The sequence below is a fragment of the Sylvia atricapilla genome, chromosome 17, assembly GCF_009819655.1.
Source record: "Sylvia atricapilla isolate bSylAtr1 chromosome 17, bSylAtr1.pri, whole genome shotgun sequence".
Lineage (NCBI taxonomy): Eukaryota > Metazoa > Chordata > Aves > Passeriformes > Sylviidae > Sylvia > Sylvia atricapilla.
The window spans coordinates 13,141,020-13,164,051 of record NC_089156.1 but is presented as its reverse complement, the minus strand read 5'-3'; the positions used below and the strand labels follow the sequence as shown (position 1 = coordinate 13,164,051).

At 48.7% G+C, this 23,032-nt stretch overlaps 1 protein-coding gene across 1 annotated transcript in view; it reads right to left on the bottom strand.

The window, feature by feature from the left end:
* Positions 1 to 5,281: 5,281 nt before the first annotated feature.
* TMEM132C (transmembrane protein 132C) overlaps positions 5,282 to 23,032 on the bottom strand; it is a 186,830-nt gene continuing 169,079 nt past the window's right edge. Inside the window, exons 6-9 of the mRNA XM_066331806.1 lie at positions 14,994 to 15,199; positions 14,282 to 14,555; positions 13,229 to 13,420; positions 5,282 to 6,477 (exon numbers count right to left, since the gene is read on the bottom strand). Of these exons, the coding sequence (XP_066187903.1) occupies positions 5,287 to 6,477; positions 13,229 to 13,420; positions 14,282 to 14,555; positions 14,994 to 15,199 (1,863 nt within the window). The 3' untranslated portion in view covers positions 5,282 to 5,286. The remainder of the gene's footprint in view (positions 6,478 to 13,228; positions 13,421 to 14,281; positions 14,556 to 14,993; positions 15,200 to 23,032) is intronic.

The window sequence follows — 23,032 nt, the reverse complement described above, 5'->3', positions numbered from 1 at the left end:
TCACCAAGAGTATTGCCCACCCCGGAGCTCCAGGGGCTCCAGCACCTCAGGGCATTGTGCAGATCTCACCCCAAAGCAGCAAAATCACCCTCCAAGCCAGGAGAGACCCCAGCAGTCATGGCAGTGCCCCAAAACTGCAGACAGCAGCCTGAGCAAACAGCCCTAGCCTTCACTGCTCTCCTCCTTCACCTCTGTGATAAACCTGTGACATCTTCCCCCTCTCCCACCCCACCACACACAGCCCGGGCTGTTCCCAGTTCCACCAGCCAAGCTGCCAGTGCAATCTGCAATCCCAGGACACGAGCAGCAGCTCCCAACGCCCAGCAGTGCAGGGAAGGAGCAGGGTCTGACACACACCTGGCAATGTCCCTTCCACTGTGACACTGTGCCAAAACTCCCCAAACCTCCTGTGAGCTTCCCCTGTCACCCGCCCTGGGAACCAGGCAGGAGTGCCCAGGTATTACAGGGCTGCAACCTGTTCATGGAGAGCTCCAGCCAGAATTGTGGCTCCAGGAATTCAGTTGTTACTCTATTATTTGACTTCAGAGCAATAAACCTGTCCCTGGCAGCTCAGGGGCTGGGAAATCGCTCCAGCAGCCAGAGGTGCCCCAGTGCCTGCTGCAGCCACCAGCCTCAGTGGGCACAGAGCTCCCCAAAAACCTCCAGCTCCAGGGGAAAAAGTCACCAACTACCTCTGAACACATCACTGCACCTCCAGAAAGGGGCACGACTGCCTGGGAGTGCACAGAGCTACAGCAGCCCAGGGACGGGCAGGTCACCACTTCAGGTAATCGGTTCAGGGGGTCTGGAACTAGCTCAGGCTGTGTGCAATTAGCTCAGGGTGTCTGCAATTAGCTCAGGGTGTCTGCAATCAGCTCAGGGTGTCTTTGCAACTTGACACGGCTCAGCTGAACATCAGACAGGCTCCGAGATGCTCCAGGCTGCCTCTGACATTGTTGCTTCACACAAAGAGCTTTAATTCTGAACATCAGCATCAAAAGAATGGGCCTGAGTTTGTCCAAAATAAGTCATCAGGAGGGAGAGTGACTTGGTAATTCCCATCATTATCTCTGTCTGCTGCTGCATCTCTGCTGACAGCTCGTTTTCGAGCCCTGAAATGTGGCCTGGGAGCATTTCAAAACACAGCAAATCCTCTCGCTGCGGTGGCTGCGTGGTCTGGGAGCATGGCAAGGGAAGGAGATGTGGAAGCCTTGGGGCTCAGTGTCCTGTCCCCAGCCCAGCGAGTGGAGCACCAGGAGCTCACTGTCCCCAAAACCCAGAGCCTTTTCCAGCTCACCTCTCCCCTTTAATCAGCGTCAAAGGATTTCCAGAGCTGAGGGCAAGGGAGAGTGCTGGGGAAGGAGAGTGGAGTGCCCAGCAGGATCCAGCAGGATCCAGGATGTTCCCTGTGGATGCAGCACTGGGCAGAGGCTCCCATGGGTGTGCACCTCATTCCCTTGCCAAAGGTAGGGCAGGACAAACACAGCTCCTCCTGCTGATTCCCACACTTGGAATGCCAAACCCATAAACCTTCCCCTTCCCCCCCCACCAGAGCTCAGTAATAAAAAAAGAATAAAAGCAGAACTCACTTTTTTTCCTCCATGGAGTCCCTTCTGTCCCAGTGGCCTCGGCAGCAGAGGAGCTTCAGTGCCCTCACCCTACTCTCCTCTCCCACAGCTGCCTCCCATCACAACCCCACCAATCCTGTGATCTCCCACCAATCCCGGTGATCTCCCACCAATCCTGGTGTTCCCCCACCAATCCTGGTGTTCTCTCACCAATCCCGGTGATCTCCCACCAATCCTGGTGACCTCCCACCAATCCTGGTGATCTCCCACCAATCTCGATGATCTCCCACCAATCCTGGTGATCTCCCCCCAGTCCTGGCTGCCCTCCCCACCTGTTCCAGGGGATGTCACTCATGTCCCCTGCAGCAGGCAGCTCCAGGCAGGAGGGGAGTGTGTCCCCCAGCCCTGTCTCCTTTGGGGACACACAGGGACACTCCAGCCCGCTCATTTTCATCCTTCACCGTGGGAACTCGCTGAGCTCCTCAGATGGAAGGCTCTGCTCTGAGGACAAGTTATTATCATTAATGAGTGTCTCTCCTGGCCCCGTTACCTGTGCAGATCCCCTCTCCTGGCAGCTGAGCTGTGGTGCCAGCAGGAAACTCCAGCAGCTCTCCCTGGAACCAGCAGCAGTGCCACAATCCTGCCACTTCACCCAAGGGGAATTTCTCCAATCAATGGTATTTCACAGCCCAGTGCTTCCCTCCCTGCTGAGATGGTCCTTGATGGTGGCTTGCTCAAACAGGGGCTGGGACAGGATTTTTGGTCAGTGCAAGACAAATGGAAAAATTTTAGTACCAGCCTCTGAAGCCTCATGCTCTGTAGCTTCAGAAAAATTAAATGTGAAGGCAGGGCTCAGACTTTTCCTTTTTTTTTTTTTTTTTTTTACCTCCTTCTGTTGTCTTTGCAAATGCAGCCTGTCCTCCTCTGCACAGAGCCACGACTTGGTCACCTTGCTCCTGTCCACCACCAGCACTGGGCTCCTGCAGGTGCCACCCCTCGTGGGTGCTGCACAGGACACCCTCCTCAAAGATGCCCCTAGAACTGGTGCCTTCTGTGCATTATTTCAAAATTCTGTGCGTTATTTCATATATTCTGTGCGTTATTTCATACATTCTGTGCATTATTTCATATATTCTGAGCATAATTTCATATACTCTGTGCATTGTTTCATACATTCTGCGCATTATTTCATACATTCTGTATTCCCACAGTGCATTATCTCAGCTCCAGCACAGTATTTCTCACTCCTCTGCTGTTGTCTGCTGCAGCTCCACGCTGTAAATGCCTTTTCCACCTCAGGGACACCTGCGTTCTCCCAGAGCTGTGTACTTCATTCATTAATAAATTAATTATTCATTAATTCCAGGTGTTGCCCAGGCCAGGGGCAGAGCCCTGGAGCTGCTGGTGGAGACTGGGGGATGAAGAGGATGGATGGTGGCACTGCCCTGCCCTGTGCCTGGCTGAGCTGCTCCTGCCATCCATCATCATCATCACCACCTCTGCTTCACCGAGGAAGGGTCAGAGCAGGGAAAAAAACTTTCACACATCTCTGTTCTCCCTCCAGAAAGGGACTGAAATCATCTTCCAGGGCAGCACTTCACAGAAATGACAGAGGAGCCCCCACCCTGAGGAAAGAGAGGTTAATTTGTCAAGCCGTGTAAAGCCTTTTAATTACAATTCATATAACATGTATAAATAAATATTACATTCTTTCAGTCTACAATGCATACTAGGCATATCTTGTTAAAACCTCCATCTATGTTATTGGGTGGCAGGATTGACTTTGTCCAAGTAAAAAAAAAAAAAAACAAAAAACAAACCCAAAAAAACCAAACTATGGAGTTTAGTCATTAAAAAACCCCAAAAGAACCAAACACATGGCAAAGACAGGACGATGCAAGTGCTTCTGGCTGACAGTCAGGACATAACACTGCTTTCCAAAGGTTGGCTCTGCCACCTCCTACTCAGGAGAGGTTTGGGAGGACAGTGGTTTCCTCACTGAATAGATTTTGATCTGAATGTGACCTGGCACTGAGTCAGTTCTGCCAGTTCACACCACCAATTAAATCTCTGTTTTTGCTTCCCATTTATTACTGGGTGGGTGTTTGTTTATCCAAAACTTCAGATTTACAGTCTACTCTAAACTTTTCAGTCTTAGCTGGTGCAATGGCAAAATAATAATTAAAAAAAATCTATAAAAGAGCTCCAGATATTTCCTGACCTTGCTTCAGGAGTATTTCCCTCCCTCCCAACAGTGTGCCCAGAGGGCAGCTCTCCCAGTACAAGGGAATAAAAAATTTGGGGACAATCAGGGTCTTTCTGTCCATTTCTCTTCTGGCTTTCAGAGCTTGATGAGAGCTGGTGACATCAGAATAAACAGAAAATTACAGCACAAAATGATGAATTCATGAACCTGGTGCAAAAAAAAAAAAAAAACCAAAACAAAACAACCACCAAAAAAACCCCCCAAAAACCCAACCCAACTCCAGGCTGTGGATATTCACATTGGGCCTGTGATATTCATCACATTTTTGGCCTGTGAAGGTCTCAGTTCCAGGAACATTCACGATGCACCAGTGGGGCACTCCCATTTCTGGGTCCTTGAGGAAGCTTTAACAAAAACCAGCACCTTCTCCCCTCGGTGAAACGCAGGAACTTTGGTCGTGGAAATTTAAAACCAGCAACTAAACAAACAATTCCAAACCTGAAAGGAAAAATGAAAATTCTCCCCAGCAGAACATCCTCCCAGCTCGGGTGAAATGGAGGCTCAGGCTGTCAGAAGAGACACCACGTGGAAATTATTAGTCAATACTTATCCCCTGAATTCTGTAAATGACAGGAGACTGTTTACAGCTGACTTAGAAACAGAATGTTCTTGCCCCACTGTGAACTTACTGAATTTGAAATTTTCCTGTTTTCAAGACATTTAAAAGAAAAATACAAGAGGGAAAATGATTGTGTTTCAGTTTACAAGACAAATGGGAAAGTAAAAATGAAAATAACCAGGTATTTTCTTCCTCCTTCACACGTAATGCCAAAGACACATCTTCATTTCAAATGAAGGAATGAAAAGAAAGAGCTTGAGTACCAATATAAAAAGTCTCCTTGTGGGTCACATGTCTACAACTGTGATGTTTTATTGGAACCAGAACAAGTTATTGTTTGCCCCTTGCTTATTCTTTTCATGCTCTTATATTCTCTCCTTTCTTTTCTTACAGATATTTTTGGTACCGTGAAATATTACTACCATTATTACTCGCATGACCCATAAAAATGAATTTTCACCACCTCATCTTGCCCAGTTCATCGTGTTGGTCATACCATGAACTTGTTCCTTTCTGCTATTTGTATTCCACTTCCTAAATCCACGAGAAGCAGAATTACCACTGGGGGGAAAGAAAAAAACAACCAAAACAAACAAAAAAACCCAAGAACAACAACAAAAAAACCCAACAAAAGGAAGCGAAGAACAGAACCACTCACAGTTTGGCAAATTTCTTTCCCTGATTATAAAAACTGCCTCATCACTCCTCCTGGCGACCCCTTCCCCTCCCGCTCACCCATCCCAATATATACTGGGATATATTGGGATATATCCCAGCTCGCCCATCCCAATATATACTGTAGAACTGAAGGCATCAAGGTGTGGTTAAATCCCAAAAAAAACCAAACCCAAACCAAAAAAAAACCCCAAACCCCCGGAGTGGGGGGTGGGGAGCTACGCTTTGTCCTTGAACTTCCCCACGTAATTTCGTATCTCTTTGGAGTCCCCCAGGTCCATGTCCTGGCACACCCACTTAATGTCATCGTCGTTGCCGCCCAGGATGGAGTTGACGGTGGGGCAGCCGTCGTCGGGCGGGATGGTGGTGAAGGTGGTGAACTTCACCCGCTTCCTCTTGGACGTGGGCGAGTGCAAAGGCTCCACCTTGTGCTGCTGCTCCTTGCCCGGCCTCCCCCCGGGGTCTGCTGCCCTGTGCACCTGGCCCTGAACGTTCCTCTGGGCGCTGCCGTTGAGCAGCAGCAGCTGGCTGCCCTCCTGGCCACCGCCGCGGTCGATGACGGTGGTGCGCTCGTCCTTGGCCTCGGCCGTGTTCTCCAGCAGCTCGGCCTCGTTGCCCAGCCACACCCAGTCGTGGGAGTGGGTCATGGTGGCCTGTCCTTCCACCAGCACCTGCTTGTGGCGGTACTTGAGCGCAAATGTTGCGCAGTTGATGAGGAACACCAGGATGGCCAGGCAGAAGACGCCCAGCAGGGCGTACATGCCGATCTCCAGGTCGCTGAGGCCCCGCGGGGTCTGCACCAGGTCGCCGTCCTCCACGCCGGCCCCGCCTTTGGGCAGGTCCACCTGGGCGGGGAAGTTGGTGAAGTCGATGGGGATGTTCTGCAGCTGGCCGTCGTCGGAGAGCTTCCCGCCCTCCAGGCGGTTGTTTTTGACGACTTTGTTCTTGAGGATGGACTTGGCCGTGGTGCTGGCCTTCCTGAGGGGCCCTTCCTCCCTGTCGGCCGAGGAGCCGCCGTAGTGGCGCCCGTCCTGCCGGGGCTCCTGCTCGGGGCCCTTGTGGCGCCGGTCGCTGGCGCGGTTCTGGATCTCGTCGGCGTCGTAGTCGTCTTCCGCGTCCGCGTCGTTCTGCCCGAACTTCACCCTGATGCTGCCGCTGCCCACGGCCAGCACGCTCTTCCTCTTGGACTTCTGGCACGCCTCGGAGATCATCATGTCCACCTTGACCAGCGTGCCCTGGCCCTCGCCCTCGGCGGCCACGACGGGCCAGGGCAGGGCTGGGCTCTGGTGGACGGACACCACGGCGTCGTCCAGGGACACGGCCGACAGGGAGAAGTCCTTGGGGTCGTAGATGTCCAGTGGAGTAACAGAGCTGTCACTGAACTGGATCCAGCTGCTCACCACGGCCTCCTGAAAGGACAGGGACAGGGTTTAAAGACAGGGCCTTCGATGAATCAGCTCATCAGTCTGTCAGCTCTGACCAGCAGCTGGAGGAAAGGGGACACGGTGACTCCACACTGCACAAGCCTCGACTGGTGGGGGACAAATCTGGCCACATTTGTCACTACAGCTTCCACTGTCACTGGAAGAAATGGGACACTGCAAAGCAAACCAAGCCTCAACTGATGGAGCACAAAACTGGCCATGCTTGTCACTAAAGGTTCCACTGTCACTGGAGGAAATGGGACACGGTGACTCTGCACTGCACAAGCCTCGACTGATGGCGCACAAAACTGGCCACGTTTGTCCCTGAAGGTGCCACTGTTACCCTCCCTGCAAATGTTTTGCACAAGGACATAGGAAATAATTGATAAGAGATGTCTTTATTACCAAGGTAGCCATTAGCAAGGCACAATTTTACAAGCTCGGGAAGGAAAGTCATTCCTGTCGTACAAAAAGAGGCAAATCACAGAAATTACTAGAGGCACTTGACAGAACACTTATTTTCCTCGTGTTCCACATGCACAGGTGTCACAAGGAGCTGTCAAATTAAGGCATAAGTATCTCAGCAGGAGCAAGGAGCTACCACAGGATCCTGGAAATGGCTGGAGCAGATTCATCTGAAAGAAAAAGACTCACAGAACAATTGGCCTTTTGCTGGAGAAAGATTTGTTTTAAGTAATGCACATTTCATCCTTGAGATAATTAAAAAGTCCACCAAATTTCTGTGTCCAGAAGAGGAGGCGGATGGGGATTCTGGCGTGATCTCTACAATAAACATACAAATGGCCTGGATTTAATTGGTCTGTCTTTGTGCTCTGCAGGTAGCGCTGTTAGGAGTCATCATTAGAAGCAAACACAAAGCCAGAGGTCAGCTCTTTGCCATGTGAAATCCCATCCAGATGACACAGATATTTACTTCTCCACACCTCAGTAGCTTTCTTTGCAGGACATTTCCTTAATTTTTCATTTGTTCTGTGTCTTGCCTGTGCAGCCAGCAGACGGCCAGGCAGATTGCCAGGGTGCAACTTCCCACAGAAGTGAAGTTCTTCCCTTCCCACACTTTAACCACAAATGGCTCTAATAACTTCACACTTGGGTACATCAGAACAACTGAGCTGAAAAATCAGCGCTGGGGAAAAAAACATTGCCACCCTGTTAATGTCCAGTCATAATACAAATTTACAACTTAATATGGTTTTCAATTGGCTGCAATTTGTTATGCTGTGCTTATAAACAAAGGGAATTGCTACCCTTCCAGTTGAATTTAAAGCTTTTCAATGAGAACAGCAAGGGGCATTTAGCTGGGCAGAAGGTTGGGCCATACTGAATATTTGATTTCCAAAGCACTATCAGCAAGTACTGCAGGGACTGAAGGAAGAAAAAATAAGTTGTGGCACAACAGGAAAGAAGGCAAAGTTCTTGGTGATTCAAATTTACTTCAAAGAGCTGAAACGGAGCCAGGGTAGCTCAGAAGCTGGGCAGGGAGAACTGCATAAGGAAATTAAAACATCTGATCTTTCATTAGAGAAACAAGCCAGAAATGGCTGAACAGACAAACACAAAGCTGCAGGGCACAGCTCGAATTTCTATCATGGAAATCCAGAGTAGACCAGTTCAGTCATAGGAAAGCAAAGGGTTTGTTTTTTTTTTAAATGGATATGTGCAGAGAGAAAAGGATTCACCTCCTCAGACAATTCAGGTCCATGCTGCCTTTCTTCTCCCTAAAACAAAAGTCAGCCTCATGTGCCACTGGGGAAAACACAGTGACTTTTATCAACCAGTGCCAGGGCAAACACCAGCATCACTCGCAGCACAACATCACTGCCTGCTGTGGTACCCACTTTTGGAGAGCAGGGCGAGAACAGAGACGCAGGATTTTGTACAGGTAGGGCTGGAAATGATGACACCTGTGCCCCCTTCCCAGCTGGGAACATCCACAGCTCCACATCCCCACCAAGAGATTTACTGAACCCTCGGTGCATTAGGACAAAGTTGCCAGCAACTTCAAAGCAACTTTTATTCTTTACGCCGCTGCTCTACCATTCTGCATTCCTGGTTTTATGAAGCAGAGACAGAGAAAAATGAGATGGCAGTCAGCTGGAATTTGCAGGCACACATGTGATTTACTGTAGATAACAGAGGTGTGCACTGCCTTAGCCATTATTTTCCACCAGCACTGACGTTTTTTATTTCCAAGAGAACGTTTCTTCATAGGAGGAACCAATTTTATTTTTTTTTTCCACAAAACGACGTTGTCATGCCCATACTGTGGATGGACAACGTTAATTAAAAGGGAAAGAAAACAAATGAGAGAAAGAGGGAGAAAGTTTAAAATCCTGCCAAAATATATTGTATCAGCCCAAATATTCTATTTGGCAAGAGACCATCTCCTCTCACTCACGTCATTAAAGGAAAGCCAAAGGCAGGGCAAAGGAAGTGAATTTCCCAACTGATTATAAATTCTGAACAGCTAAAAAGAAAAGAAGAGAGAAAACATGGCATGATTTAGTGCCACGTCCTTCAAGGAGCTGTTTCTGCAAATCCTGTGCACCACATCCATAAATCCCCTCCAAATCTCTGACAAGGTCCTCCAGTTACTCCCAGAAGATGAAGATGGATTGGAGCCTTCTCACCTGCAAAGCTGCTGCCCCTCGTCTCATGCCCTCAAATGCTTGTGACAAATGCTTGTGCTCTTTAGTTATCAAGCACAGACCAAGAGTTTGAGGGCTTCTCTTGTTTTCCAGCCTTTCTTTCCCCCACTTTTCCTCTCTTCACACACACACACACACAGAGATGCTCAGCTGCATCCCCAGAACAAGTGACCCTGACTGGGATGTGAACTGGTCAGAGAATGTTCATTAGGCCACGTTAATGACACCAAAACCCAGTACACACATGTAGAAACTGCTCCCCACTGTTGTAAGCACATAAAAAACTTGATCAAGACGTATTTTGTCTCAATTTTCCCTTGTGCCTTTGCTGTTCTCTTCCCCCATCACAGGTGTAATTTCAGCTCTTGACCTGTGGCAGGTCCACCACCTTTTCTGGCCTTGAATATCATTGTGGCTTATCACTCCCAAGACACCATTTGATATATCTTCTTGGATAAACTGGGTGCATTTTAGAGAATTCTGCTGCTTAGGAACACAGGTCAGGATATTTGATTTTAATCCATGCTCAGAATAAAGCAGTCTTTTAACGGTCTTCATTCACTCTAGCAAGAATAAAAGTATTTGTGAATAAGCCCTCAGTTGCTGGGGTCAGCTGCAAGGGTCCTGGAGTGAGGCAGGACATCAGAGGAAAGAAATGGTTGGCTCTGCAGAAAACAAATCCATCCCTCCCTCGAACAGGCAAAGGAACATTGTTCCCAGCAGCTTCTCTCAGACCAGCTCTGACTGCTCTGTCTGGGGACTTGAATGCTGGAATGGATTTCCCCAGCAATTTTATCACACAAAATATCAAAGTATTACATATGCATTTATTTTTGAGCCTGTGGCTTGTGTAGTGAAGATTGGGCTTGATGGTTATGATGTGGAAATGAAAGGCAGCCAAGACTCAGATCTTAATTCAAACCATGCATTCCCCCACTGTGTATTTCTCTCTCTCCTTTTTGTCCAATCTGCTAATGTGACATTCCTTTCCAGTGGGAATTTGCTTGTATTTGCAAGGGAAGAATTCAGATTCTTATCTAACAATGCAGCCCTTCTCCCTTTCCCATGCTGCTGAATTCCTTTGTCATTCCTGTGAGCCTTTCCATTGCTCTGTCAGCTTAAAGAAGACACAAATACAATTTAAGTGTGATTTACACCGCCAGGATGGGGTAACGAATCCACACCATAAAACCACCCTGAAAACCTGTTATTAACTGTGAGGTGCCAGTGAATTCTCAGGAGTGGTTGGATGAAGGTTTGCCACGAGCTGAACCAGCCCATCCAAAAGGCAGGGACACAGGAGTGACCCCAGGCTGTTCTCCAGACCAGGGGAACCTGGCTTTTAGAAAGCACCAAGATTGCTCTTTTTCCCTCAGAAAACCTCTGCAGCTGCCCAGTAGCACTGAGAGATACATTAATGCACACAGCTGTCTATTAAAGGCTTTTGTCTTCTTTCTTCACTGACCCATTTCACTTCATTAGACCCAATGCAATACCCCACAGTGACAAAAAACCATAAAATCTGGATATGACTGTGAGTTTCCCAGCTGAGCTTTGAGAGTCCTTGAAGCTCACTTAGATCAGGAAACACTTAAACGCTGGAGGTTTTCTGTTTACATTTTGGAGAAGCCTTTAAGATGACAGTGTGCATTTAACAACCCTCAGCAAGCCAAATGGAACAGCTTTCCTACCTGAGCAGATGGCCACCAAAAATAGATCTCTCACAGCCAGTCTCCAAATTTTCAGGGGATACTTCATCTTCCATATATTAAAAGTTGGCCAACCTGTGTCTATTTTTAGGCACCTAAATCACTGATCCACTTTTCAGTGCCCATGAGCTCCCTATTGATTAAAAAATAATATTTGGGCTCAGCATCCCTCGAGGTCACCTTGTCACAGGAGGTAATGCTTTGCTCAGCTACAGATAAAGGTATTTAACTGGAGACATCCAAGGTAAAAAAAAAAATTAAATTGCCTTATCTTCCTTAGAGAGCTTTGTATTTATGGAGAAACTGCCAACTTTACAAGATTCATATTTTGGCTGCTTTGTGCTGCCTATGCAGACAAGGTGTGGCCATTGTAATTAAGGTACATTAATTAAGGTGATCCAGCCATTATGGGTCACTGGAAGAAAGCCACAGCAAGAATCCTGAATTTTGTTTTTCACTTGCATCAGTAAGGTTTGCAGGAGTTATTTGGGCCTTTTTATAAACTTGCTTGAGAGGAAAAGGCACACTTAAATAGTGAAGTCCTCACAATGTTCAAGGACAGGCTCAGTCCTGGGCTGTCTCCTCGGAAAAAACCCTCTTTCAAAAGGGCTTGATTTTCAGCAAACACTCAGCATCTGCCTTCAGAATTCCAGCTCAGTCAGGATCTCAGCTGATGCACTCCAAACCATGAGTCACTTCTTGCAGAATTTAGCCACAAACATTCCCACATTTGCATTAATTTTTCAAAGGGAAAGCGACTTAAGTCTTAAATCCTTCATTCAAACTGCAAATGAAAGGCAAAGAAGTCTGTGCCTCTGTGGGTCACTCCTACGCCATTTCCTTCCATTTATTTCCCACTGTGAAATCTATTCCTGTCTTGGTTTTTTTGCTGGTGGAAATGCACTGCTCAGAACCTGAAATTGTCCTGCAGAGGAACAGCAAACATCTCACTGCAATAATTTCACAACTCAGGTGCTGGGAAAAAATAATTCCAACCCAAACCACGTTGAAACGTTTTTTTACTCTTCTGTTTTAGTTCCCAACTGGCCAATTGCAGTGACACATCCTGACATGTCACATCGTATTGCCACGTCACAAACAACAGGAGCTGTCACCCCTGGCACAGTCTGCCCTAACCTGACGCTGATAAATGTCTCTGCACACTCAGGACAGACCATCCCTAAATCTGAGAAGCTGACAGAGGCACTGGGCACCTCTCCAGATTCACAAGCTCTGATATCTGCACTCAAACCCACAATTCTTCCAGCGCTGCTGCAGATGGTGCTCTGTCCTACAGGACAGGATTGGGGCAGGAATGCTCCAGTTTTTGTTCTCACAGCCTTTGTCTGAAGGCAGAGTGCCAGATGTGGGTTCTCTAAGCCCTGAAGAAGGGTACAAATGGGTTAATTACATAAGATCCTTATTTTTCCAGGATGCAACAAATGGAACAGACGGGCACCATGTCCTTCTGCTTTGGACATTTTCCTGTCACTAAGTTATAAAACAAACGAAATTATTTTTATGTTCCAGAAAATTAGGTAGCAATAATCATGAAAATGGCCCATAAAACTTGACTTGAGATCTCTCCTTGTCTATGTGAGAGGAAAAAAACCAGTTTCTGCATGAGGAGTAGCTGTGGACAGGTTTAATTGCATGGCCCCCAGCCCCAATCCTCAAATTAACTGCCTGAGGAAGCAGGTTCCAGGGCTGACCCTTGGGTTTGTTCTGGGCCACAGCCACTGCTTGACTTGCTCTGGTGCTGTTCTCCAATCTTCTTTTCCACCGAGGTAGTGACCTGGGACAAGCTGTTTGAAAGACCCCTTTTGGAGAGATGGGAATTTCCTGGCTTAAATTAAGATCACCCCATGAACTGGATGATGAAACCCCCCAAAATCCATATGAAAAATAAAAGGAGGGATGAGCCTGGCAGTGTGTCATGGCTCCAGGAGGGAAAAGAAATGTATGTGGCCATCTTCTGCCTCTCTTTTACAGCTCCTCAAGATATTAAATTGTGACACACTGAGCCCTGTGCTCTCCAGCACAAAAAACAAGGGTGTGCTCGTGCAGCAAACCAGGCACCATGCAGTGAAAATAGCTCAGGTTCATCAGCTAAAGAAAGGCACTGAAACTGTAAATAGCACAAACTTCAGTGTAGGTAGAACTTTGAGTGCAGGTGAAGTCCCTACTGGAAGGGAAGAAATGACAAGGCAATTCCAGAGTATCTGTAGGGAAAAGGAATTAACATGGACATAGACTACAGCTGAATTCTAAACTTGCTGTGAGTTATCATCTGTACCTCACAGTGATAAAATCCTGCCCCATCCCAGCAGTAAACCCAGGAAATTCAGTGTACATCACCTGCTTAGGAGTATGCAGCAGCTCTTGGGCCACGGCTGTGGCCACAATGGCCCTGCTGGTGGCTGCACTGGGCTGCAGGAAGAGGGAGAGCCCAGACACCAGCTGCACCCCCAGGTCTGTGATGGTCACTTTGTCATCCAGCACAGTCACTGTCTTCTCTGCCAGGATGGAGTCAGACAGAGGAGACAACACCTTCGGAGAGACACAGAAGAATCGACTCAGGAAAAGGCTGATGGATTAACAGAACCTTTCTTATGGTCATCATCCCTTCTGCTCTGCAAAGCTTTATGTTCAGAAATGAAGGGCACCTGCCCTACCCCACTTGTGTTATTTGCATTATTTCACCACCAGAGTGGATTTAAAATTCTCTTCTCCTGTTACTCTGTCTTCCCACGGGGATGAGCTCATGAAACCTCCCAACCACTTCAAAGAGAGGTCACCAGCCTAGGATTTGTCCTTCATTTCTTGGCTTGGAAATTCTCATTCCTCCATTGTTTTTCTGTTTCTGATGGAACATCAAGACAGCAGAACATCCTTCCCTTTGCTGAAACTAAAGGCCATGCTGCTCTCCTTAGGGCCCTACAGATAGCCAGTTTATCCACATGCTGTCTTCTCCACCTTCCTCACACCCACACAGATTATCTCTATTCCCCTTTTGTGCCCTGCCTGTAGTAAAGATTGACATGTCCATGTTCATACACATGCTGTCTTCTCATATCCACAGAGATTATCTCTATTCCCCCTTTGTGCCCTGGCTGCAGTAAGGATTGACATGTCCAACCATGTCCATGTTCATACACATGCTGTCTTCTCATATCCACAGAGATTATCTCTATTCCCCTTTTGTGCCCTGGCTGCAGTAAGGATTGACATGTCCAACCATGTCCATGTTCATACACGTGCTGTCTTGTCATATCCACAAAACCCAGCTCTGATCTCCCTTTGTGCCCTGGCTGCAGTAAGGACTGACCTGTCCAATCCCACCCCGAGTTCTCTGTGGGCCTGGCAGTGTGTGGCAGGCACAGAGCCCCCAGCACCTGCCCAGAGCAGTACCTGCATGGTGGTCATCCCCACTTCCCGGCCGACCAGGATCCTGCCCTCCTGCAGCTTGGCAATGTGAGGATCCTCCAGTTTCATGAAGTCCCTGACCAGGTCAGTGATGTCAAAGTGCCAGTCGGGGCCCAGCAGGTAACTGAGCTGCCCCCAGGGCCCCGAGTCCTCGGCCACAAACTGTGTCAGCACCCTGACCATGGCGTGCTGGTACTGCAGGGTGCAGCCCCTGCCCCTGCGCTCGTCCTCGTCGTCGTCATCGCTGTCCCTCGTGGGCCTGGGGGGACAAAGCATGGAGAGATGGAAAAACACACGAGAATCCCCAGAGCTGGATGTTCTCAAGAACATCAGTGAGAATTAACACTAGGGGGTGTTGGTGGAGAGTGTCCCCCTAAACAGAGCCCGCCCTTGTGGAGTTTTTTGGGGCTGAGGACCCTTGGCCACTTCACGTGATGAAGGACCATGAATCTGGGCTGTGCCACTTCTTTATCTGTGCTGCCATCTCCAGACAGGAGCTCTGCCAGTGGACCTTACCAGAGTTCCACACTGTATTTTGTTGCCCAGGACACAGGCACAGAAGCAAAAGCCCCACACCTTTTAAAGCTTTACTCCATCTGCCAACGCCCAGCGCACAGCTGGGCTCCAGGGGAAGAGGCTGCACCCGGGAGCATTTCCTTCTGCAAATCCCCCAAGAAATGGAGCGACTCAAACCCACCTTTTGTTGGAGACCACAGGGACTCTCCAGCCTTTGATCTGGCTGAGCTCAGTGTCGGAGATGTCGATCTGCAGGGGCAGCCGTGGCACCCACACGGTCATCTGCAGGGGAGCACTCAGGTACTGGTAGGTGAAGTTCACCAGAGCGTTCACTTTGCCTTTCATCTCCTTGCCGTTGACAAAAACATAGTCACACCTGTCAGAAACCTGAGAGGGGAAGGAGGAAAGGTGATGGCTGTGACAAAACCAGCTCTGAGGTAACCCTGCTGGCTCGAGCCCAAAACAAGCAGAAAAAGCTCCCTCTCCTCTCTGCATGTTAACGGTGGCCTGTCACAGAGGCAGCAGCTGAGCACCAAGTCCCTGCCTCAGGAGCACAGGAGAGGCCTCAGGACTGGATGTGATCTCTGAAGCCTGCAGTTGATTTTCTGCCACAAACCCAGTTTGTGCTGGGGAATGAGCAAAGCTCCCTCCAGCTGGGGCAGGAGGAGCCCAGCAAACCCAAACTGGCCTCCACTGGGGCAGGCAGCCCATCAGAGCTCCAGCCTGGAGACGACCTCCTTCAGGGGGTGATGCTGCTTTCCAGGCTGGCTCTGCAGGAGATGTCACCCACTGAAGAGTAGCAGAAGTCGACTCATTTCCTCTGCAATAAACATTATCTGTTTATAAATGTTTACATTTTGATTAAAGCTGTAAAGTATCTCTAAACACTACAGCAGATTTATCATTAATATGTAAATGCTGTCCTGAAATATAAGCAAGCATTATCATAGCTGTGTAAGAGTTATATCAGTAATCACTTCTTTAATCAGTGTTGTAATTTACAGACCATTGAGTTTTCTCATTTATTATGTTACTGAGTACTAGTGATAAAATCACTCCTGGATATATAAATCATTAAGAGAGATGCAGATAGTATGAAGTGACTCCATGTGATAAAGTCATTGTCATTTCTATTCCTAAAGGTGTCATAAATGTCTGGGGAAATCCTGTGGCACATTAATCATCCATTAAGTGGTGAGCAATGGGAGCTGTTACATTACTAAACGAGCTGGTCTGTCTGCAGGAATTAACAGCAGAGCCCAACTCCTGCTCTTGTTCCCATCCTGTCACAATTCTGCTTCATCTCCCCTAATGAGCAGCAGTGATGGTGGAAATGCATCTCCCACCTGAACACACATTTATATTATCATCTGCTCCCTTTTATCCATTCCCAAAGCCTCTTCAAATGGAGATGATCAGCTGGCAGGGCTGATGTCCCCAGACCAGTCCAACAGATGGATGTCCTCTGTGGCCACAGAGGCAGGAGCTGAGCTGCTCCAGTCTCACACACTCTCCCCATTTGTCTCCTCCCTCGGGTTTAGCACTGCTCATTTCACTACAGTAAAACATTCAGCGATGAGATTGCAAAAAGAAGCTTCAGAGAACACAACACCAACAGCTCTCTGCCTCCTTCCCTCAGAGGCTGTGCTCTGAGAGCTCTGTTGGCTGAAGCATCACCACACAGTACAATCCCTGACCCATCCCTCCCTTCAGCCTTCTCCCTCACACCACCTGAGGCTGGTTTAAAAGCCCGAAGGGGGCACAAACATTGTCATTTTAGCACTAGCAATAAATGGCATGGCCTAATTTCCCATCTCTTAACTCGGATGGCAACTCAGAAAGAGGTTTAGCTCACACCAGGCTGCAGCAGAATCCCAAAGCACCGTGCAGCAGGGATCACCAGGAGCCCAGCAATGTGTGCAATATCCTACAGAACACCAGGCAGTTATTCAGAACACACCCCTGGATGGGCTGCTGGCTCTTTCTACAGTGCCTCTGCAGCAGCTTCACCCGGGGACAGGAACCATCTGAAAACCTTCCTCAGGAAACAGCTCCAACTGCAGGTGGAGTCCCAGTCCTGAGCTGGGTGTTTGTGCCTGGAGCAGTGAGCAGGGACACTCAGGGACACTCAGGGACACTCAGGGACACTCGGGGACACTCAGGGACACTCAGGGACACTCGGGGACACTCAGGGACACTCTGCCCCTCTGTCTGAGCTGCTGCTGTCCATCCTGCCTCTGCAACACCCAACCAAGCAGCTCCACATCACCCTGAGGCTCCTCAGCCTCACCTTCCTTGGAGCAGAAGTTTTTGGGAGCCTTGGCAGCAAAACCTAACTGAAGTCAGCTTGGAGCAAGAGCCATTGCTGTCCTGAAGCTGGATCCACCCCACTCATTGATATATAGGAATTCAACCCAAAGACAAAGTGAACTTTCTGGTTTATTGTGCAAGCTGCCTTTTTATGCATCATTCAAACCACTTGCACGTGCTGATAAAAGATTTCTGACAACACACTCAGCTTCAGACTGGTCAGGGCTGGCCCAGATGTATGATTTGATATTGTCTGAGGCTCAGTGTTGTCAGTAACTGAACAAATCTAACTGCTGGGGAAAGAAAATGACAATAGCAGCGAAACTGCAACTCCACAATGGCTCTGGGCTGAGCTCCAAGCTCCATCTGCATTTGGAAAGCTGCTGTGAGCCTTCGTGGCTGTGCCACAAACAAATGGCTCAAAGAGTCCATCCAGCATCCCAAGGAGGGGTCTGAGCAGCCACCACAAAGCCCCTCACTCTGCCCCAGGCTGGTGTCCAGCACTGGCCAGGCAGCAGCAGCACCTTTGGGAGCTGCTCGGGGAAAAGCACCACTCTATTCCCCAGGAACAAGCAGAATTGTGCTTTTGTGCTTTCCCTCTGCTCCTGTGCTTCTGATGGAGAGGAGAGGAGAGGAGAGGAGAGGAGAGGAGAGGAGAGGAGAGGAGAGGAGAGGAGAGGAGAGGAGAGGAGAGGAGAGGAGAGGAGAGGAGAGGAGAGGAGAGGAGAGGAGAGGAGAGGAGAGGAGAGGAGAGGAGAGGAGAGGAGAGGAGAGGAGAGGAGAGGAGAGGAGAGGAGAGGAGAGGAGAGGAGAGGAGAGGAGAGGAGAGGAGAGGAGAGGAGAGGAGAGGAGAGGAGAGGAGAGGAGAGGAGAGGAGAGGAGAGGAGAGGAGAGGAGAGGAGAGGAGAGGAGAGGAGAGGAGAGGAGAGGAGAGGAGGAGCAAAGCTCGGGCTGTACTGGGTTCCTGCAATTTTAACTCTGTCCAGGCACCCATCCTGGCAGCATCAATGATTCCTCCTGACTGAGAAAGGCAACACTTCCCAACGAGTGCTACCCAGGAGAAAACACCTCTGGCTCTAACCACAGGTGAGTGAATGCACTCATCCTCATGGCCAGGTAAAGCCTTGTCTCCATCCTCTGCAAACAACACAGCTCAGCTGAGCTCAGCCACAGCACAAGAAAAATGACAGCAGAGGGTATTTTGCTTTCCCTGCCCTTCCCTCACAGTGTCACTTAAAAGATAAATAAATGAGGTTTCTCAGAGAACAGATGCAGATGTTCTGCTACAATTTACAGCTCCAGCAAGGCCCAGGGAGGCTCTGATTTGCTGAGCAGATCCCCCACACAAAAAAAAATACGGATACAGGTGGTGTGGTGGCTCAACAGAGCCCCAGCTCAGACTGACTGAGGTGGAAATAACATCTCAGACAATTCGGTGCTGGAATTCTTCAATGCAGGACTGGCTAAACTGCTTTGATCTGTAAAACAGAGGGATGACCAAAGGCAATGTGGAATCATGGAGGAAGGACAGAAAGCAGATTTTAAAAAATAATAAAAAAAAAATGGGTCACATTAGAACTCAAAATTTATTTTTTTTTAATTAAAAAGTTATATTTGTTGAAGAGTTTTTGACAGGTAGAAACACTTCCCTGTTTTCCTCCAGGCTTTTGCCCACGCTTCTGGAAGGTCAGGGAATAGGGCATGGACAAGCTCTCAGCTGTGGGTCCTGCCCACCCCAGGTCAGGAAGTTTTGACAGAAGCTGGAGGCTCTGGGAGCAGTGCTGTGTCTCTCATCTCCTGTAGTATTTATGCTTTTACTATGAAAACATCCTCCCTCTGAAAGTGCTTTTTATCTCTGGCATCAGAAGAAGTGAGCAATGATGAAGGGAAAGCCTACTTAGCCACCACCTTTAAGTGATTGGGTTTTTTCTTTCCTGCTTAGCAGATCAGCAAGAAGTTTTGCATTTTAAAGAGCTCTCTGATGCTATTTCAGCAGTTTCTTTCATTATTAAGCTGCATTCAGCTACTTTTCCCTTTTTTTTTCTATTTTCCTAACTTCTTTCTCCAGATTAAAAGTAAAATAAAGAAGCAGACAGCAGAAGACAGGGCTAAGCACGATTCCCTGGAGGCCTCTTCTTTGTCCTTTTCCTGGCATTAAATTTCTGTGCCCCCCTGTAACAAAGGCCATTGCCTTTGCAGATGGCTTGGAGAGAGTCTCTCAGCAACAAATCACATTTTATTGAGCTGACAGAGGAAAGTGTTGCCTGGAAATCAAGGGAGAGTGTCTGCTGAGCCGCTCTACCTGTGGCACTGTGTGATGTGGGGAGGAAACGTCCCTTTCCCCCTGGGGATCAGCTGCAGGGAATTTCCAGGATATTCCTGGGACTGGGACCAGTGAAATGCAGAAGCTCTGGGTGCCCCTTCACCTCCTCCTTTCAGATGAAGCTTTGGATGGCACCTCTGTCCTGCAGAGCTGCAGGAAGGGAGCACCAGGGAGGTGACAAGGACACCACAGCCACACAGGGGCTGGTGGCACCTCTGCAGAATATTGGTTTTGCTGGGTTAAATCCCACTACAGACTCCTGAGAAACCTTCCTTTCAATTACTGGTGGAGTGGGGCAGCTTTAGAAAGACAAATTTCGTGTCAAGCACAAAGCTCAGGCTGCCTTTCAAAAGCTGGAGAGCTCAAAGCACAGTGTCTGTCCTGCTGGACACAGCAGTGCAAAGAGTGACAACGATAAAACCTAAAAATAAACGAGTGCTTGCCTCTGTCAGTCTACTCTAGTCCAAGCTGGTTTATTCTCCCAGTGGTTTTCACCTCTGGAGAGACCAGCCCAGTCTCTGAAGGACAGTTCAGAAGGACAAAAAAAAAAAAAAAAAAGCAGTTTTTAATGCAGCAATCCTGGTTTATCCAGCAATCCTGAAGAACTGAGAGGCACCAGCCCATTTTCCAGGTAGAGATGTGTGAGGTTTCAGGACTGAGCAGCAGTGAGGTCACCGAGCTCCAGAGGTGCCTCTGGAGCCATCAGCAGCTCCTGGAATGGAGCTTTCCATCCTAAAGGCTGCTCCACCAGTGGCACAAAGCTGTAAACAGCATGGAAGAGCTCAGCTCTGGAGCTTTCGCTTTTATCAGACTCAAAACAGTTTAATTGGAAAAAATGAGTAGTGTGGGCCTTGAGACAGCTTCAGTTTTCCACGAGGTTACTGATTATTCAGGATTATGCAGCCAGGCATTGAAATCCTTCTCAGGAAGCCTAATGTTCATGTAGCAGAGGATTTCCTTTGTGTGGAAGACCACGGTGTTTAATTGGAATCAAGGCTGGAGAGCTGCACCCAGGCTCTCTCTCAAAGCCTGCAGAATTTAATAGAGGATAATTCCCTTTCCACAGAGGACGTTTTTCAAAAGAGATCTCGGGAGGAATTCTACAGCGAGGACGTGATTATCCAAAAAAGCTCCTGGAATGATTATCAGGGTCTAATATTTCCTATAAATGAGGTGTTGCTCTGTGGTGAATCCGTGATCCTGGAGCTCTGTGTTCCTTAGGGGAATGAGTGGCTGCTCCCAGAGTTTGACCTCCACGAGCTCCAAGTGCCCTCCTGGTGTGCCAGAGTGATGACACCGAGCTAAACACCAAGAATCTCATGTCTGAAAACTGCTAACACCACCATTCTTTACTGATTAGCCTGTAATTTTTTATTTTTTTTTCACTGGAATTGAGATTCCTTTAAGAGGCCCTGGAAAAAAAAGCTCTCTGCTCACAGAAGTGCTGTCATAAATATTTAAACATTTATGTAACCTTTGAATATCTTAGCAGCGTTTACATTAGTGTAACACAAGTGGGTAAATGGGTTCAACAGACAGAAATGCAGGATTCTGAACCTGAGGGATACAAGGAGGACAAGCCCCTGTCCTGCCTGTGGTGGTTTGGGAGGCGCAGCAGGAGCTGCCTGCCAGCACAGGGCAGACACAGCCCTGAGCTGCCAAAACTCTCACCCCAACACAGGGAAGGTTCTGGCTTCTTCACATCACACCCAAAAACAGCCACGGGAGTTCTTCTCACCTGTGACCTCCAGCCCTGGTTTGTGCCTGAGGTGTTCTGGGTTTCTGAAATTCCTTCCCCAGGGAGTTTTCTGTGCCCAGGAGAAATGTTTTTGGAGCTGTCCCTTTGTTATTCATCCCTTTCCCCAGGAGGGACTTCTCCTTGATGTCCCTGTGCTCTGAGCAATGGCAGTGAAGAGGTTTGTCTCTGTGTCACCAATCAGATTGGGCTGTGGGGAATGGTATAAAAGGGAGACACAGCCCAGAAATAAAGGAGCCATTTTCAGCCTTCTGAAGTCAGAATCTGTGTCATTGTGGTGTCAACCAGCATCACTGACCCACCCAAAGGATGAATCTGGTCCTTCCAACAGCCGAGGAATGGTTCCACTCTGGGCACAGGGCGGTGTCACCTTTAGGAACTTCCATCACCTCTGTGTCAGTGCAGAGTCCCCCAGAGCTCACCTGCAGCTCTCTGGGTGCCAGGGCTGTGTGCTGGTGCAGCTCTGTGCTGCTGAGCACCTCACACGGGTGATTCAGCCCCCGGGGCCAGTCCTCAGCCAAGGCTCCCAGCAATCCACACCAACACAGCACAGGGATGGAGCCCCAGCACTGAAAAGAGCAGAACTCTTAAAAAATAAAAATCAAACCCAGGGCCATGGTTTGGATGCAATTTGGGCTCTCTCTGCTGAGCAGGGCCTGCATTTTCAGTATCAGCAGCCAGATTAGCAAAACTGAGCAGAAACCCCCAAAGCAAGAGAGCTTTTCTTCGGGAAAAGGCTGTACATTACCTAATCTCATTACAGAGATTTCAGAGGCAGCCTCGCACAGCAGCAGCAGCACTTTAGCTCACTGAATATCATTCACCACGACAGAACTGAGAGAGTAAAAGGGGCACAAAATGCCAGCTGAGGCTGGAGGGCATTTACTGGCTCCCAAATGACCAGCTTTGGAGGCAGAGCTGGAGCTGTGCTGGGCCACGGGAGCTCTCTGCAGCTCACATTATCACTGAGCCCCCAATCTGCCTCTCTCCAGTCAAGCAGTTTCTGAGAACTGGGACGAGCAGAGAGCTTGGCTCCTGCTCACTGGGGAGATGCCAGCCCATTTATGCAGCATGGCCCCAGATATCCTCCTTGGCAAGGCAGCACCCCGGGCTGAAAGGACTTTGAATTCCACCTACATGGTTTGGGCAGAAATTGTGTGTTTGAGACCATCTCAGTGTTTGTCATTCCTTAACTCGGTGTGTATCCACAACTCAGGATTCCCAGTGAGTAAATTACGACCAGGGGCAGAAAAGCTGAGCAGAATCAGACCATCCTCTCCTCTGACTGCATTTCTCAGGAAGGTCTGGAGCAAACTGATCCTCCTCCCATCAGACCTGCAGCTGCCACAAGACTGGTGTTCTTCCTCCCGTTTCCTCTCCCAGTCTCGATCGTGAAGCTTTGGGGGTGATGCTGAAGCACTTTCTGTGGAGCCTGAGGTGCTGTTACCGCTGCTCTGATTTTCCATTTAGGCTGTACTGGTTCTCCACCCCCACTGCAGGTGGGAGCTGGGATAACAGGCAGGGAAGTCTGTGAGGACATGATTTAAAAGTTTCTCCAGCTGCCTTTGCAATTTTTTTTTTGCCCATTATGTGATGGCAAGCTATTTACAACTTCTAATGCTGTGTGTGTCAGTCCATGGCCATTCCGAGTCTGGATTTCCACAGGGGCTGGCTGCTGGTGCCCACTCCTGACAGAACATCCCCTGTCAAAGCTCCACTTTTACACAGCTCCTCTGAAGTTCTGCTGCTCTGCTGCCGTGTGCTGATCCCATAAATCACAGGACTGGAGGAGGGCAGGGAGCTGGACTTTGTGTCTGTTATCCTGCTCAGA